This window comes from Neoarthrinium moseri, assembly GCF_022829205.1.
Source record: "Neoarthrinium moseri strain CBS 164.80 chromosome Unknown scaffold80_Wmoseri_CBS_16480, whole genome shotgun sequence".
NCBI classification, from domain to species: domain Eukaryota; kingdom Fungi; phylum Ascomycota; class Sordariomycetes; order Amphisphaeriales; family Apiosporaceae; genus Neoarthrinium; species Neoarthrinium moseri.
This window is the reverse complement of record NW_026055194.1, coordinates 103,605-121,221: the sequence shown is the minus strand read 5'-3', so window position 1 is coordinate 121,221 and position 17,617 is coordinate 103,605. Positions and strand designations below refer to the sequence as shown.

Sequence of the window (17,617 nt, the reverse complement as noted above, 5' to 3'; positions counted from 1 at the left end):
GACCCGAATGTCACACAGGCTGCATGCAGGTTCTTTCGAGCCCGCGATGCAGGCTTGATGTACTGTGTATTGTACACCAAAGCAAGTGAGTAGGGGTCTGTTTGGAGGCCAAGACAGCGATTGGAAAAGCTTGAGTTGGAGGATGCACAAAGCCAAGTCGTGACTATAAAGCTTGTCTACCCGCCGCCCTGCATCAGCTTTCTTGGTATGAGCTGCCTGCAAGAATTCGACTCGGCTTGGCGAAGCGGATCAGCTGATGGGTGCCGTCAATCTGCTGCCAAGGAGGCTCGGTCACATCATGGACCAATCAAGAGGCTGCAGTGAGATGTAATCATATTCATGAGGAGAATTGGACCTCGAGACCCAGACTTCGGAACGGGGAGTCTAGCCGACGCAAGTCGATGCCGCTTCCCAAGCTGAACAGCAACGATTTGACCCTCCCTTCCCAGAGGAGGCCGATTTTCATATGCTGGTCCAATCGGGCCTTCAAGACCCCGGAATATTCCTCGTCGTCACTCCCGGTCTGGGCAATGAGCTCGTCCTCGGGTTCGTCTAGTCTCCATTCCATTTTAGCTCTAAAGCTCCGGTCTTTCTTCTTCTTTTCGATAGGCTCTGCCGGCTCTGTGACTATTGCGGGCGCTGGTGGTAACACCTGAGGTGCTTCCAATACTGGAAGCGGGTCGTCTAATCTCCATTCCAGCTTGGCCTGAAAACTTCTGGCCATCCGGGTCGAAGTCGTGGGAGCAGGTTCTAGAATGGTCTCTTCCCTGGAAACGGTCCATGACCCCTTCTTCCTCCAGAGTTCCATTCCGATCGTCCAGTCGCTCTCGTAGCTGTAGACATTGAAGTCCATCCTGCTGGCAAGGGAGCAGTGCTTTCCGGCCAGAACCGCGTAACTCCAACTGATGTTGCCCATCAGCGGATTGATGGTCATGGTCGCTGTGAGTGGCGTGCCCGTGTATGTGGGCAGAGTCGCGAATCGCATACCCACGCTCATGCCTCCGGATTTATTCAGCGTGCCGTAGTATAGTTCCGCGCCGGTGCTGAAGCGTCCATATATACCCTCTCGTTCGCCGTTACCGTTGCCATTGCCGTTCGAGGCCCCATTCTCATCGGTCGTCGCAACGGAAGGGCGAATCTTGTTGACGTCGCCGCCGAAGTTGTATAACCCGCGCACACCCATTAGACCTCCATCCGAGGACGCCAGCCCTTCCACGCCGTATTTGCCCACGTCATACTGGACCATGCCCAAGACGGTACCGCCGTTTCGTAGCACTTGGTCAGACACGGCGCTGACTTGGAGCTGGAGCTCGGGGGTGAACCTCTTGACTACCAGCGCCTCCAGCATAGATTGCGGTAGGTAGAGCCTGCCGTAGGCCAGTGTATCCTTCTCTATGCGATCCCAGCCCTGGATCCAGCTGCCACTGCCCGTAGATCCCCTCGACAGTTCCGCGAGCGGCTTGTAGCTCCTCAGCAGGTCGGGCAGAGGTATCTTGTCGCTCTGGGCTATGGCGTTCTGGAGCGAGACGGACGAGTACAGGTAGGAGACGGAGCCATCGACGACGCCGACGGTGCCGAGCTGGTAGGCCGTCGCGAACTGGGGCGTCGCCAGCGAGCCCAGGGTCAGGCGCAGGCCGCGCGGTGTCGGGAAGTTGAGCAGCGCATCGGCGGTCGCATTGAGGGACGAGTACGAGTTGTCGCGGTTCCAGCCCGTGGCGGCGTAGAATGCGCTCTGGATGTAATCCATGAACTCGCGCATGGTCGCTGGTGTTGGTGCTGGTCCTGCTTGCTGCTGCCCACCCGGAGGCAAGCTGTAGGGGCTACCGCGGGCACATCGGCGGGGGGTGAAGACGCGGTCCAGTGCTCGTGCTCTTGACGTAAGAGCAGCCTGCCGACGTTTGGTGCTCGGAAGATTTGACTTGCAATACAGTACGGCTTGTCGTGACCTGGCTTACCTAGAGCTTTCCACCCGCTGCCCCGTGTCGGACGCTTGTGGCGCGGGCCTGGCAGGCGGCTGGTCCCGCGCGTAAGCCACACTGCTGCCTGTGCTGCGTGCGGGAGCCTGCCGGAATCTGTTGGTGCCTGGCGCACTGCTTCACTCCCACTTCAGTCCAGTACAAGTCTGTGGGCCAGCAGGTAATACCCATGACCTAACGTATAACCATGATAGCCTACAACACAAGCACATGTTACTGTGGCTAGAGTCATCAGCCAACCTTCATTTCAGTTGGATACGTATGCATCTGCCAATCTTTTGGCCATGAATACCCAACTGGGCGCATCATCGACAGCGGCCGATATTGGTTCACTAAATCTCAGTGATTTGCATTCGCTGCTCTGCGAGATCGAGTCTACAAACGAATCTGGCGACAGCTCGTTGCACGTTGATGATGACACCAGTATTTCAAAACTCTCACCTGCTCAAGAACCTCCTAGGCTTTCGGGAAAAAACGATGTGCCCCAAGAAGCATGTCTGCAAGCGAAGGTCATACCACAATCAACCTACTCAACAGGTTCAAGCCACCGGAAACAGCTTGGCCACCAAACTGTACACATACTGGATCTGCCAGACGAGATCCTCCGTCACATATTCGGTTTCCAAGCCACACATCTCCTTGGAATCAGTTCGGACAATTCGCAGATCAAACCCCTACGTCTTGTCTGTCGACGCTTCAATGAGCAGAGTTCCCACTTGCTTCTCAACAGGCTCACTCTGGACTTCACTCGTTCATCTCTAGAGAAGCTCGAGACAGTCTCCAAGCACCCAATCATCAGCAAAGGCATTCGAAACGTCCATTTCGAATTACACACATGGAGCTCAACGCTAGCCGCCTCCCTTTCCGCTTTTGCACGCTACCACCTGACTAACGGACGAGACAATCTCCTAGGCAACATCTCGAGATCTCCGGCCGCTCGGGTATCACGCCGCGTCACCCATTCGAACTCTGATAGACGAGGTATGGTTTCTCGTGCATTGTTGATGTATGCCACAGTCGATCAGGAACTGCCGAGCGTGTCTGGCCTCGAGCCTGTAAATGACGATGGCATTGAGTCTGTGGAAGCTTATCAGCGTCTCCTGCGCCGCGCTCATGAGGAGTATCAACATCTATATGACTACCAGAGAAAGTTGTTGAAGAACGAGACATTCATAACTACAGTCGTATCTGCAATCAGCCGGATGCCAGCCATCGACAAACTGGAGTTTCGTGACTTTAATCCGCTGGTTGCGGACCAGCGCCATGTTCTTGTCCCGAATGCAGATTCTGATTTTGCCATATTCCAAGCGGAACTATACAATAAGCTGGTTTCGCCAATGCCTTGGGGGGCCGCAGCCGGCTACTGCCAGGAATCTCCCATCAGGCTGCTTTTCCAATTGCTAAGCGGCCTTTCTGATACCGAGGTTCGCGTGACTTCCCTTAAGGTCGATTTCACCTTCAGTGGGGATTCCACTCTTCTGAAGATCACAGAACCTGACCGCCACAAAATCACGGAGGCAATGCAACGACTCAAGAGCTTTGATTTCAAACTTGCATGTTCTTGGCCTACGACTGAACCAGACTTCTCGTTTCTGACAGCAATCACAAAGACACGCAGACTAAGCCATCTCCGACTGCATGGCGGCGGGATAGAACAGGAACCGAGCAGCCTCGCTCCACATCTCCAGCACGAACTGGCTATAGGTCCTGTTTTGAATAGACAGCAGTGGCCGAGCTTGAGTACCGTCTTTTTGGACTGTGTCTCCGTCAATCAGTCGACCTTGTCGCGCTACGTGCAGTGCCTGCCAGCGGGGTGCCAACTAGAGCTGCGAAAGGTCCGTCTGACAGACGGGTTCTGGGTTAAAGTCCTGGACGTTTTGCGCGACTGCCCAGCAAGGGTCGAGATGCTGGTAGACCCTGATGGAGGCGAGCGACGGGTCATGGCTGAAGGAGAGTGGTCGTCATATTTCGGAATGGCTTCAGGGACCTTTTGGTCCAAGAGCCGCGCAGAGAAGTACATCATGGGCTGGGACAAGGTCAATCCTCTCGCACAAGGTGGTTGGTGATCGGATATAGACTTTGGATTAAGGGGAAAGGGATAGTCCGTAGGGGTTATGGCGGGCACTGCCGAAAAGAGAGGTACGCGTTCGGGTTTGGCATAGTAGATAGGATTTTAGTTTAGATACCCCAAGATAGTTAGTTAGCCAGCCAAGGTGGAATTGCAGTATAAGTTTCCACTGTACCCTGACCTGCCTACGGCCCTAGTCAAGGCTTAGTCAAGGCCTAGTTAAGCGTCAGTTGCACATGCAGAAAGGTGTCGAATTACTAGTAAGTCGATGGCGGAAGCCACAGTGACAAAAGTCCACATCGGTGAATTGTGAACGGCTTATCTTGAGACACCTTGGCCACGCGTTGTCATCGGCTGTCGCGGATAGGTGCGACCTGCCGTAGACGTCGTTTGCTTTTGGGTTCAGCCACAGCTATCCCATGCCCATGCCTTGCCCAACAAGCTACCCCTGCAGCCCCACCGAGACAAGACGGCCAGGTCAGGTCACTGGAGTGCACTACATGTCGAGCCCCAGGACCTTTATCAGAATCAGCATTCTTCGAGGGTCGCTACGAAACTCTGCATCGTCGAGTCCCAGACACGTCACTAGTACTTCGCCTAGGGGGCTTAAGTTGTTGCCTCCAGGGCTGAAGGGCTGAAGCAAGGTCGTGCGCCCACGTCTGTCGCAGCCCGTCCGCCTGCAGTTGTCTGCAGCTTCGTGTTCAGGAACTTTTGATGGTCAGCTTCATCGGCGACGAGCTTGCATCATTTCCCTAGTTGTTCCCAATTGAGACTGAGGTCCCTCGGTCTGAGAGAGTCCCGTAGTCTCTGAGATATCTAGGACCGAGTCACATACGGCGAGCGTTATCGCACTCGGCTCGACGGCGACCCCACAAGCATCTTGTCTTCACTGTACTGGGGCGACCGATGTTGCAGTCAAACGGCGAGTATGCCTATCATTCCCGTTCAGCATAAGGAGCCATGGAAACTAATGTGCCGTCACAGATATTAAGGGCTACGGGCCCATATCGCTACCTATAGTAGTTATACTTTACCCAGCTAGTAAGATCGCCAAGCGCCTCTCCAATTCGCAATGGACCCAACCCCAATAAGCACCCCCGGTGGACCCGACAGGAGTAGCCTAGCAGACCTCTACGCCCGCCTGCGGGTTGTCAACGAAAGCATCAAAGATGCGACCGGTATGGTCTTCGCATGCACCTCCAATATGAGATATGCCAAGCATCAGCATGACACGCCCGAGAAACAACTGCTCGCGCAGGCCACTACACTCAAGAGGCATCTCGAGGGAGAGCAGAAACTGCTGCGGGAGAGTATCGACAAACACCCCAAATCGAGAATGGGCACTACGAATATATGCGATATGCCCGAGGAGATCTTGTCCGAGATCTTTACCTATCTTCGAGGCCGTGTGTGCAGGGAGCAATCTGTGGACTTTGTCTGTAAGAACTACTCCAACAAGGAGATCAAGAACATCAGGCTAGCATGCCGAGTGTTCTGCCGCGCTAGCTCACATCTTCTGTTCAACTCTATCACGGTCAGGATGGAAGAGACGTCACTAGAAGCTCTCGAGTACATATCACGCCACCCGGACTTCAATGCGAGCATACGGGGTATCAGAGCCTCGTTAACAACGTACAGTAATGTTCTGGGTGGAAACATTGATCTTTTCATTCGGTACCACATCAAACAGATGCGTAAGGAATGCAAGAGGTTGGATGGGATACGTGAGTGGAAAGCCGTGGAGCAGGAGATGAAGAAGGCAAACTTCATCATAAATTCGTGGGAAAACTTGGTCGGCAAACCCCGAAGTTACTTCTCAGCAGTTCCGAGAGAAGCACATTACCAAAGGATTCTGAGAGACGCGCATGGAAAGTACGTGGACAAGCTGTACTATCAGGAAGATTCGCGGCTCGACCGCAGCTTCGTATGTCGTGTCGCCGCCGCCATTTCTCGGATGCCCAATGTCTCGCGGCTTGAGATATGTAGTGGCAACTGGATGGACAACGTCGGGACTCTCTTTGATACCCTCAGACAGGATGAGATCCTGGAAAGGTCTCTACTCCTTCCTCTCACCTGGGAAGAGGGCGCAATGCATGCCAACACAGTTGAACCTCTCGAGATGCTTCACGAGCTACCGCGAGCCATCTACGCTGCCAGTGGCCAGCCACGATGTCTCGCCTTTAGGGTGCCCATCACGTCTGACTGGCGCCACCTAGCCCAGACTGCAGAGCAGACACGCGGGCTCGCGGCAGCATCTCAGGGCCTGGAGATTCTTGATTTCTCCCTGAAGGCCGTAGACCGCCGGGCCTGGATGCCGCAGCCACGCAATATAGAAGAGATTGAGGACCTTGTGGTCTTTTCCGATGCGCTACTCGACACACGGAGCCTTCGCTGCCTGAGGCTGGACTTTCGGCATCTCTGGCTCGCATTTGGCATTACCAATGAGGTAGCCCCAATATTTAGTCTCGGCCCTTTGATCTCGAACAGGAGCTGGCCCCGGCTGGAGGAGATCACCCTTGGCCATTTGTCTATCGACCTGAAAGAGCTGAAAAGTTTTGCTCGCAACCTGCCAGACAGTGTCGCCTTGTGGATGCGATCCCCGCACCTGCTATCGGGGAAGTGGGAATGGGCCCTCGACCTGCTACGCGAGCACTTCGAAGGCTACCTCACGTTGGAGAAGCCCTCCGGGGCAGAGTGCGATACCCTGCCGTGGCTCGAGAAGGACTCCATATTTGAGAGACGAGTACGCAAACCGCAGTCACTCACCGGGAACGTGCAGCAGAGCTTGGCAGAGATGTACGTCTCGGGGGCGATCAACGATAACCCCCTGAGACCCCCCGGGCAGGAAAACGCTGATGGGTAATGGGAGTTTGGTTCAGTTTTCATCTTGAGTGTCCACATTAGTGTAGAGAAGGGACGTTGAAGTCTGCCATGGAAATGATAGTTGCCTATAGAATACAGAGTCTTGGTTTCGATCATACGGCGATCTTTTCGGAAGACAGAGCTTGATGGTTATGCGTACACATATGATCTAGTTTCAATCGCTGTAGTCAAGTCTCCTTCCTCGACGGATTCATCATTTCCTTTCTGCAATTCTTTCAAATACCCCTCGAAGCCGTCGCCATACTTACCAACAAGGTAGCGCATTGTTTCCTTGCACCTGTAAATCGTGTCAGTTTCATGAATCATGGATTGTAAATCGTTGAATAGCATATCATACCCCTGTCGGAACTTTAAGTTGCCGGGGTACAACGAAGATGAAAGTAGATCAAAACGACTAATGTTGTGGTCAGCTCAACTTGAATGCATACGGGTGGATCTGTATACATACAGGAAATACAACAGGGTACGGTCTTCGAAATCATCCACTGGCTCTGAGGCTCGGAAGTGTTTCGTGTACTCCTTCACGTACTCACTCGTCATCTCATGGCGAGCCGCTTTCCACGGGGCGAGTTCAACTATCTCATATCAAGTTAGCTCAGGTTGTCTCTTCACTCAGTGGCATGAGATAGCATCCAGGGCTCGTAGTTGGCTCCATACACTCATTGTGGGCATAAAGACACAGCGGATCGAAGATAACCGGTCTTCCATTACTCTTGTCAACTGACGCATTGCCGTCCCACAGGTCTCCATGCACTAGCCGCGGTGTGATATTCAAGGGACGCAAAAGTCTCGGGATGACCTTTTCCACAATTGCCATTTCCAGCTCCGTCATCTCGGCGTCAACGCCGTGCATAGCTTCATCCTTGGCCATGTTGAATTTGATCATTTCGGTAAAGCACTCTTCCCAAGTGTCGCAAGAGGGTGTTGGGAGAGGATTCATGCCGCCGTGCAGCAGGTGCGGGAATCCAAACTTGCCATCAGGAGAGATTCCTTTCTTGTGCAACTCGGCCACCCGCGCTGGGAAATTGGAAACGGTTGGTATGTCGCCCGTCATCTCAATAAAGCGACTGAGCAGAAAGTGTGTGTCGGGGGTCTCTTGGTATGTGCCCCAGCCGATCAATTCTGGCACCATGTCGGGAATCACGTCTCGAAGTGTGCCGATGCCTAGATACTCGCCGGACACAATTCGCTTACCAACATCGCCTTGATGAACCTATACATTATGGTGAGCAACTCGTACTGTGGCGTTGGTACTGGTCTCTTTCTGACGTTCGTACCTTCAAGAAGAACGACTCTCTTTCGCCATGGGCATTAGTTGTATCTATTCGGCCAAGTCTAGCCCAATAGGAGCCTTCAATCGCGCATATACCCAATACCGCGGCTCCCTTGGGCAGCACTTTCAATCATTAATATTCACCTGTGAGCTATAAACGGAGTACTCGAACAGTTCCGTTATACTTACGTGCTCGGACAGCTTGGTCTACGTACTCAACCACACCTACAGGAGTTTCGATCTCCTTATCCCAGATAGACTTGTCAAGACCCATGATGAGATGATTGTTCTGCAAGATTAGATGAGTATTGAAGGAGAAAAGGACATGGACTCAACCTCGGCTTAAGGGACGTGCATAGAAATCCTGGCGCGGCAGCATCAGGTAACCAACCAACGGACCGAAGATCCCTGTCCCAACCTCCATTGGATCCGACCCGCACTCCAGCATCCCGATGCATGACTGGTTCATCACGTCCGAGCACAAGCAAACTGCATGCCAACTCCGCAAAGTTGGATTGCAACTTCCTTGCTCTTCGAAGGTACTCACTTTGAAAGGCCTCAGCAAGCCCTGGGCTCGCCGCTTTAGCCATTCGGTCTCTACTGGTGCCGTGAAATGTCTTCAACCGAGCTTGGAATTCCTTGAATGTCTTTTTTCTGGTTGTTAGCTTGCAAATCAAGGTTTGATGCACCAACTCGTTATGGCAACATGCGCCGTAGCCGGCGAGCTGGAACGTGTGGGACTTAAACGCCGACTTTTCCAATTGTACCATCTGCTTCTACTTGAATATCAGGAGGGCCACGGCCGATACTATCCAATATGCACTGCAGCGCGGTGATCCAACCATCCTCAAGCATCGCCGAGGCGAGCTTCACACCCGACCTGATGATTGCTGTCGACAATATGACGAGCCCCAATGACGTTGAGACCGTTCATAATGCTGAATCACCCGTAGAATCGGCGCCGTACAGTGTTCTGAGCCCGAACCGGAAGCGTGGCTTGGTCTACCTCTTGGCATATCTCAGTTTGGCCTCGTCTCTGACTGCAACCATCTACTTTCCGCTTATCGACATGTTGGCCGAGTTATACCAAACATCAATTCAGAACGTCAATCTTACGATCACTGTTTACTTAGTGGTTCAAGGAATATCACCGTCATTCTGGGCTCCATTGGCCGAGACACTGGGTCGCCGTCCTGTATTTCTTCTGACATTCTTGCTCTACACTTTGGCGAGCCTTGGACTAGCCCTGTCAGCCCCATCTCGCAGCTATCTTGCTTTGATCATACTACGGGGCGTGCAGAGCGCTGGTGGATCGGTTGTGCTTGCTCTGGCGTATGCTGTTGTCGCAGATGTCGTTGTCCATGCCGAAAGAGGAAAATACCTTGGACCGATGCTGGCAGCCGCCAATCTAGGACCTTGCTTTGGGCCAATCATAGGAGGTGCAGCTATTCTCTCAACTTGCAATCCAGCGTGGTGTTTCTGGGTTCTCTTCATATTTGGACTTTCCGCATTTTCTCTCGTCGGCTTCTTCCTGCCCGAGACGTTGCGGAGTATTGCGGGCAATGGCTCGATCCACACGCACAGTATCTGGAACACATGGGCGGTGGGTTTGGATGGGGTCTTTACAAAGTTTCGCAATCGACGCGGCGGCCACACGCAGCAAATCTGCAAATGCTCCTCCGAAGCGGGACCTCTTGGTTTTCAGGACGGTAAATGGTCTCTACCAAACCCTGTCTCTTCCATTCGATGCATTTTACATTGGGACACCTTCATTATCTTGTGGCTGGCGGCCTCTCCCTATGCATTATGGTACGCTATGCAGTCATCAATTCCCCTGATCTATGGTACCCAATACGGCTTCAACCATCTCACCGTCGGGTTTAGCTATCTTGCCGGTGGAGGAGGTGTCATCATGGGTGCGCTTAGTGCTGGTCGCCTGATGGACTGGAACTATAGGCATGTCGCTAAATCTCACGGACTCGCCATTGACAACATGGTGGCTGGAGATCTCGCGGCTTTCCCCATTATGTTGGCAAGATCGCGAGGCTCAGTCCTCATCTTATCAATTTCTTGTATTGTTGTGGTTGGCTGGGCGTGGTCTTTTGAACTCCAGGTGCATCCATCGGTTCCACTCATCCTACAAGCTTATGTCGGATGGAAGGTAACAGTCTTACACCAATTCTTTAGTGCACTTATTGTAGACCTGTACCCCCTCGAGACGGCACCTGCAGCAGCTGCCAATAATATCACACGCTGCACACTCTCAGCGATTGCCGTGGCGACCTTGGAGCCGCTGGCTGTTTCACTTGGGCGTGCATGGTCCTTCACAATATTTGGTCTAATAGATGGCCTTGGGTGCATAGTATTGGTTGTGGCACTGAGACGTTGGGGCACAGGTTGGAGAGACAGAAGGGAAGCGTCAAGTCATTGAGACAGATGAATCTGCCGTAAGTAGGCGTGTAACTCAAGCCGTACGTATGATAGATTTGGAAATTGTTCAAATAAACAATTTATATCGAGAGTAGCGGAAAAAGACTCCTCCATGTTCTTGTCGTACACCTAGTCGTTATCACAGTAGATACCATGCGCCGGAACCTACTTAGTTCTATTACCGAGCCTAAGCTTGAGACAAGACAATGTGGCCAATTGTTGAATTCGAGGCTAACATGGTGCTGGGTTTGAGCATCCTGAGCGTATTGCCAGCCTACGGGGAAGGGCAATACTTCGTTGCGGCTGTGGACCATTGCCTCTTCTTGCAGCGAAGCTTCCACCATTCTCCATGATTTCCAAGCCCCTTTTGATCACTGCGAGTTCACCTTGCCTAATGACAGAAATTTCGCCACCAGGCCCCATGCCCATGGTCATCTTATAGGCGCCGTTGTTCCAATCGTTTGGTATAAAAAAGTGTCGTACCAATGAAGCAGCATGGCTAATCTCTTTCATCGGGGTCGATGTAGGCTGCAGATCCATGGAACATATCCAATATTCAGCACTGCATAGTATAATTCGATGACCGATAATTCCAACAACGGCTTCAATTTTATCCACAAGGCGGCCAAGATCGAGTATAGGTGACAACTTTGTTGTGTCTTCAGTAATCTGCTGAGTATCCCATACTTGGTAAATTGGTGGATCGGTCCGAGACCCTGAAGCCTGGGTAGCTGTGACAAAATACTGAGGTACCCTGGGGTTGTACACGGGGATAACGCGGTCGACGAGCGGTCTATCTAACCCTATTTCGAGGCTAATCGATCTGATGCATTCAAGGTCATGCCACTTATGTATTCGGAGTTGTCGTTCGTCCAGAAAATATAGGTGTCTTTCGTCTCGGAAATTCTGGAGCCAGCGTGGGTCAATGCTGCCTGGAAGTCTAGCTAAAGAACATGAATTTTCAGAAGACGGCAACTGCCAAAGGGTGTTCGACTGTTCCGTAGAAATTATCATCCTGGATAATTTCCCAGAGGTCAAGATCTGTCTGGTCGTTTCCTCGAATCGCCGGTTGATCAGGGGCGAGGAAACTTCCCAGTGGGAGTTTGGACCGAGACGCTCCCTGCTTATTTGTCTTCCTGTTACACGGCCCGAAATATCGGCACAGGAAATAATCCCGAATTCGCTGTCAAAGTGAATGAGCTGAATGAGGCATCCGGGATTCTGCACGAATAACTTGTGGCTCACAGGCTCCGGCCCTCTAGTGTCGAAAACGTGGACTGAGCCGTCCTGTTTGCCATAAAAGACCAGATTTGCTGTATTTGCGCAAGCCAGGGCTGTGACATTCCTACCCTCCCGAGACTCATTGTCAACATTTCCAATCCCAACGGGTATTGAAACAGTATCGCTAATCTCATCCTCTCCGCGTTGTCTTGGAAGAACTGAAGGTTCCCACACTCGGCACTGATTCCCTCGTAGCTCGATTACCCGCATACTGTCGGGAGTGAAAGAAAGGGATTTGACCGTTAAGCTATTACTAGGGAGTTGTATGTGATATATGAATTTCAACGATGCGAAATCAAACAGCTTAATGTTTCCGCGGGAGTCTGCAGTTGCTAATGTTCGACCATCAGGAGATCCGATGAGTAGGAGGGCGTTGACATCCTCACGCAGGTGCACTTTGGAGCCATTTGAGGTATCGTAAAGAGCTAGGCCGCCATCATAATATGAGATTGCAAGCATGTTGAAATCGCGCTGCTCGCTGAAAGCCATTCCTTGGACCGTAGTCGTGCCATCGGCCAACTTTGTAGATGCATATCTTTTCGATCCAGTATCCCTTTCATAGATGTCGTAGAGGTCATGATCTAGGTAATCCCAGAGTATGAGGTCTTTCCCTCGATATGATATGCAAAGCAGGCCCGCTGTATATCCAATTTCTGCCAATTCAGGCGCACGAGACTGCAGATCTGAACCTTCTTCATCGAGGAGGTCTTGGGTCCAGTCAATTGGATTCTCAAACAACAAACCTGTGCTAACATCCCACTCATATAGTTGATTCTTCTTCGTGACGGCTCGCAAAACCGAGTTATGGTCCGTAAAGGCCAGTGCCAGACAGATTGAGTCAATAGATACTCTCAGAATTGGCGAACCCGATTCAGGATCCCATATTCTAATCGTTTTGTTCCCTGCTGAAGCAAGCAATGTTTTGGGGTCTGAACCGCGAATAGGCTGACTAAAGGCCAGACGCCACACATAGCCACCGTGGCTCAAAGTATGTATTTCTTGGCCCATCTCGCTTCCGTAGACAATAACTCTTCCATCCATCGTACCCAAAGCAAAGTAACCATCACCGCTACAAATAGTAGTGGGCTTCGTCCCTCGAGGGTACATGATAGTGGTAACGCACTCGTTCCACCCTGTTTCTGAGAGACCTTGGACGCTCAAGCCCTTGTATGGCGATGAGAACTGTTGTCGGATAATAGAACTTCGAGGGCAGAAAGGTGGAATGAGCTGGTGGATACATGAAGGAGTTGCTCCAAGCCATCGCGAAAACCTAGAAGGAAGGTGCTTAAGATCGTTTGCCCACCCCTCTAAGACCGCCATATCCTTCTGAGTGTTGGCCAGCAGCGTACTTGGCGGCGGGTGGCACTGTGATCGTCGGTTTAGAAGATTACTGAGTGTGTTTCCAGCGTGGAAAATTCCTGGCAGGTTTGATTTGGACGCTAGAAATTCGATCCACACTAGTATGCTTGGACTCCGCAAGAATTTAGACACTGCATCCAAAACATCATCATCTATAGGATCGACGTAATGAAGATGCTGGAATAGGCTGGTCGATGCATATTCTTGCAATACTCGTGGCATTTGTGCCTCCGATACCGAGCCATGCCGCGGAGCACGAGATATCGAGCGTTCTCGCTCCTTGTCTCCACCCATCAAGTATCTTAGACACGCCATGGCCATCCGGCGATGAGCGGACGTTCTATCCAAATTCAAGTCTGATGATAAATCGCTTCGCGTCAGGAACTCTCGCGCGGTAAGGTGTACAAGTTGCATCTTGCTGTGTCGATCAACATAGACAAGATTGCCGCAACAGTTCAAAATCGACCTTTCCACATCATCAATAGTGTCATGAATGTCCATTTCGATGCATACTCGCACTTCGTGAGTCGATAGGGGCCGGAAAGAGTAGGTGGCCCATATCAGCAGAGCCTCTGCCAGATGCCTTCCAAATCGCGCATTCGACATACCAGTCAAAATATTGGCGTACAGTGAGTCCATATTGCTTGGATTGGTCTCAAGTACCTTTCTTATCTCTGAAAATGTATGGACCTGTCGCAACTCAGTGAATATGAGGTGCGCCCAAAGAAAGCAGCCTTGCGCACTCTTAAGAATGTGATCCACGAAGTCCCCTGGTGTTTTCCAAATGTCAGATCGCGCCCACGGAAGCAAATGAATATTTGCCTCAAGAAATCGAGAAATATCCTGGTTACTATCCTCGTCTGAAATCACTTCTGTTCGAAGATCAGAGAAAGTTGGGGTTGCACTCCTCATATGAGACTCTGGCGGGTCTCGAGATGTGACAAACACGAACAATGGCCAGTGCTGCTGCGCTCGGGCGATAAACCCCATCAAATCCGCGCTGGCTTTGCATTCATCCATGGCGTCGATAATCCAGTAGAGAGGTCGGCTCAATTTGACCCTCAACAACCCTGAGCTGTACAGCCGACTCCATACCAAATTATGGTCAATCTTGTCGATGGGTGTCTCGCTCCAATTTGAAGACAGGTCGCTGACTTTCTCAAGAATATCCGTATTCAACGTAGCCAATTGCCAAGTTATAGAGCGAAGGAAGGAATTGACCGTAGATTTGGAATGATCACTCTCAGAAAAGAAGAAGAAGCAGCAGTCCATGCCAAGACTTCGTAACGTGTTGATAACATGGCCTGCTAAGAAACTCTTCCCAGTTCCCGGTCGGCCACGCAGCCACAGGAATCGTGTATCAACACCTTGGCGCCAGCTCATGAAAGAGTCTTTGCGCAATAGCCATTCGCAAGACCCTGCGACTCTTGCGGTGTCTTGTGCCATTATTTGATCCTCGGGCGCATCTTGAACACCTAGGTATCTGTCCAGCTGAATTTGGGTTTCCCGCTCCAAATCCTGCTTTGACGACTTGCTTGACTGTCTTTGACTTTGGACTACAGTGACAAGGGCGTTTCGAACAGAAATGTATGAAGGGTCATTCGGCGACGCGTACATCGCAGCATTTCGATGATTTGCATCCAGGGGCGTCTTTCTCTCATTCGGGGCATTCATAACGGCTGCATGCTTCTCGACAATGAGTCCTTTCCCCACCCCGTAGTTCATCGACTTTGTTTCGTAAAATGAGAATAACTTCAAATGGCTACTCACACGTGGAAACTCGTCATTGATGGACTGGAGGGCAGGGGATTCAGGGAACAAGTCGTTAACGAAAGGACGAGAACCTGGAGCCAAGGCCAGTAGCCTACTGAGAGTTCTCGCTATATCGGCGCCCTGGTGCGGTGTAGCAAGGAAAAAGACAGCAGAGGTGCGTGAAACAAGAGGCTGAAACTCTGGAATCTGAGTTCCCATAATGAATGCCTTTTTGATCACTAAGCCTCCCATACTATGGCCTATGAATATCAAGCGAGGCTAAAATATACGTTAATCTTTCCGTCTACAGAGCACCAGAACACTGACCTTACTTGCGGGCTCCTAGTCATGGTTGGTGCATCCTGAACGGCTGCAAGCAGGCTGCGCGCGAAGTCATAAATGTTGAGTACTGAATCTCGGCTTACGCCAGAAGAGTATCCGAATGTGTGTATTCGCACATCTCGAAAGCCGTCTCGCGGTAGGAACTCGCCAGGCCAAAAGAGACTCGCGTCCCCTCCCTTGCTCCATGTGCTCTTAGATCCGCCGTTGAGGCCATGGACGAAGACCAGATCAGCCACAGCATTAGCATCATCTGGCTCGTATACAGTAGTAAGGCCAAGAGGTCCCTTCGCATGAACATTAGACTCCTGGCTGTCCGACGTCTGTGTGTCTCGGCGGCTGAAGCTGCGCCTGAGTAATGCCTTTGCTGACGAAACAGACAAAGTTCCTGAAGTAATGCGCGGTCGTTTTGCTTGAAGCGGATCCATCACGTAACCCAGACCAGAGTGGGGAAGCCCACTGTGCCCAGACACGGCGCCGTATCATGAAACTTCTGTTCAGTTCTCCGATACAGATTCATGCGGGGGTCAAGTGAAGCTAAAGACGGGGTTCTAAGCTTATCACGATAGTCGACCATTATAGGAGGAAGGTTGGACGGTAAACGCCTCAACGCAAGTCGACAATTCACAACCTCTACGGCAAGGCTAAACTATGGCAGTCCCCAACTTAGGCACCCATCGGTCGGCCAATCAGCAGCTTACCTACTACACAAACCCCGCCCAATGGACCTTGTAAAGATGTGATCAAGGCTACCACAGTCTAGGTTGATGGTCATGGGAGATTGGCGCTCAAGCCCGATTGGCCAACTAACTTACACTTATTGACACGAAGCCCAAGATATAGTCCGATGCGACATGAGACGGGTGAGACGGGGTGCTGCTGATTGCTGCACATTTCCCCGAGGAAATGCTGTGTTTGCAGTTTAGGAGGCATACCAGCGACGAGCAGACTTGATGTTAGGAATCTGCTATTGATAGTTTAAAAGTCAGCTGAGCATGTTGTCAATGTCATCTCGCAGTGCGTTGGTCAAGCAGACAAAGGAGTCGCGAGCTCGCACAAGCGGAGCGCACCGAGAGCGACACGGCCATTTGAACTAATTACAATACCGGGGCACTCAAACAGGAAGTAGTGTGCCTCATTGAAAGCGTTTAATTTATTCGATTTTTTTACTTTCAGAGTCAAAATTGCGCCAGAAACGGGAAAACGCATAGCCATTCAGGCCAACATACAGAAAAGGACTGACAAACCTAATACTGGGCCTCTGGAAAGCTTATCAGAGATGCCCCTACTGCCTCCAATTTCTTTTGGGCTACTTGTTGCTCGCTGTTGTGACCAATCAAAGGGGGTAATTGGAAGACCATACAGATCTTGTAAGGGCTTGATGAATATTGCAGCAAAAGGCCACATGCTCAATATAACGAATGAAAATCATTGTACTTGAATAATATGGTCGACGGTTTGTCGATCAAAAATGGGAAAGTCCGACAAGGCCAGTGTCGTGAACGCGCATGTGATCAGAAGCTGAAGGCTGAAAAATATGTTCATGGTGAGAAAGCGGAGCCACAGACTTGACAATCTGAGGTATCCAATTTCAAAAGTAAAACATTGCGAAAGCCAGAAGGGATAGCCAAATGTGAAAACCAATAAAGTTTGGATGCCGTGGGATATCATCATCTGTTATAACCTTAATCAGGTGCCTCTCAGTCGTGGGGAATGTGAGAAAAAACATCCATCCAAGGACCTCATGTCACAAGTGAACGTAGCATTTGTGATGTTCATGGTTAGAAGGGATAGCCGGATCTGAAGCTCGGAATTGGAGGAGAGTAGTGGAATTCAGTGATGGCAATTAGGGAACACGGTCAGGTTCCTTGCTAGCATCTAATGGCAGCATCACTTTTCCCAAACGCACTCACGGGCCGGACGCCTGCAGCGTTGGGGTTGCATCGCATAGATATACCTAGGCACCGTGCCGATTGGTTCCACAGACCGGCCATCACTTGCAGTTGTTTGGTCACAGTGGTGCATCCATTCGTGCCTGGTTCTTGTGCATACTGTAAGCCAGGACGGAACGCAAGTCAATGATTGGAGAGATACTCTGCAATGCCAACTCTGCCCCTCTCAGCCTCAATTTCGGTGCGCCAACTGTTTCACACAGCATGGGAAATTCGTGAAGTGGGCACATCAGTGCGCGAGTGTTGGATGTGGCGAAGCTGCAAGTCAACAAGTGCTCCGAGAACACAGCTTCATGTCTGTATG

General features: G+C 51.2%; 6 protein-coding genes across 6 annotated transcripts; 3 read left to right on the top strand and 3 right to left on the bottom strand.

Moving 5' to 3' along the window:
* Positions 1-337: 337 nt before the first annotated feature.
* JN550_012166 (uncharacterized protein) lies at positions 338-1,747 on the bottom strand (the record flags this gene model as incomplete). The annotated part of the gene is made up of 1 exon (XM_049310613.1): positions 338-1,747. The coding sequence occupies one exon, from the start codon at positions 1,745-1,747 to the stop codon at positions 338-340; it is 1,410 nt and encodes a 469-aa protein (XP_049165887.1).
* Positions 1,748-2,260: 513 nt separating this feature from the next.
* JN550_012165 (uncharacterized protein) lies at positions 2,261-4,042 on the top strand (the record flags this gene model as incomplete). The annotated part of the gene is made up of 1 exon (XM_049310611.1): positions 2,261-4,042. The coding sequence occupies one exon, from the start codon at positions 2,261-2,263 to the stop codon at positions 4,040-4,042; it is 1,782 nt and encodes a 593-aa protein (XP_049165886.1).
* Positions 4,043-5,116: 1,074 nt separating this feature from the next.
* JN550_012164 (uncharacterized protein) lies at positions 5,117-6,907 on the top strand (the record flags this gene model as incomplete). The annotated part of the gene is made up of 1 exon (XM_049310610.1): positions 5,117-6,907. One exon carries the CDS (start codon positions 5,117-5,119, stop codon positions 6,905-6,907), a length of 1,791 nt encoding a protein of 596 aa, XP_049165885.1.
* A 149-nt stretch (positions 6,908-7,056) lies between these two features.
* On the bottom strand, positions 7,057-8,474 carry JN550_012163 (uncharacterized protein; the record flags this gene model as incomplete). Its single annotated transcript, XM_049310609.1, has 6 exons — positions 7,057-7,204; positions 7,265-7,321; positions 7,376-7,502; positions 7,585-8,140; positions 8,205-8,323; positions 8,390-8,474. The coding sequence occupies 6 exons, from the start codon at positions 8,472-8,474 to the stop codon at positions 7,057-7,059; spliced, it is 1,092 nt and encodes a 363-aa protein (XP_049165884.1).
* A 543-nt stretch (positions 8,475-9,017) lies between these two features.
* Positions 9,018-10,631, top strand: JN550_012162 (uncharacterized protein; the record flags this gene model as incomplete). Its single annotated transcript, XM_049310608.1, has 1 exon — positions 9,018-10,631. One exon carries the CDS (start codon positions 9,018-9,020, stop codon positions 10,629-10,631), a length of 1,614 nt encoding a protein of 537 aa, XP_049165883.1.
* Positions 10,632-11,591: 960 nt separating this feature from the next.
* Positions 11,592-15,789, bottom strand: JN550_012161 (uncharacterized protein; the record flags this gene model as incomplete). The annotated part of the gene is made up of 3 exons (XM_049310607.1): positions 11,592-11,813; positions 11,876-15,275; positions 15,350-15,789. The coding sequence occupies 3 exons, from the start codon at positions 15,787-15,789 to the stop codon at positions 11,592-11,594; spliced, it is 4,062 nt and encodes a 1,353-aa protein (XP_049165882.1).
* Between the last annotated feature and the right edge of the window lie 1,828 nt (positions 15,790-17,617).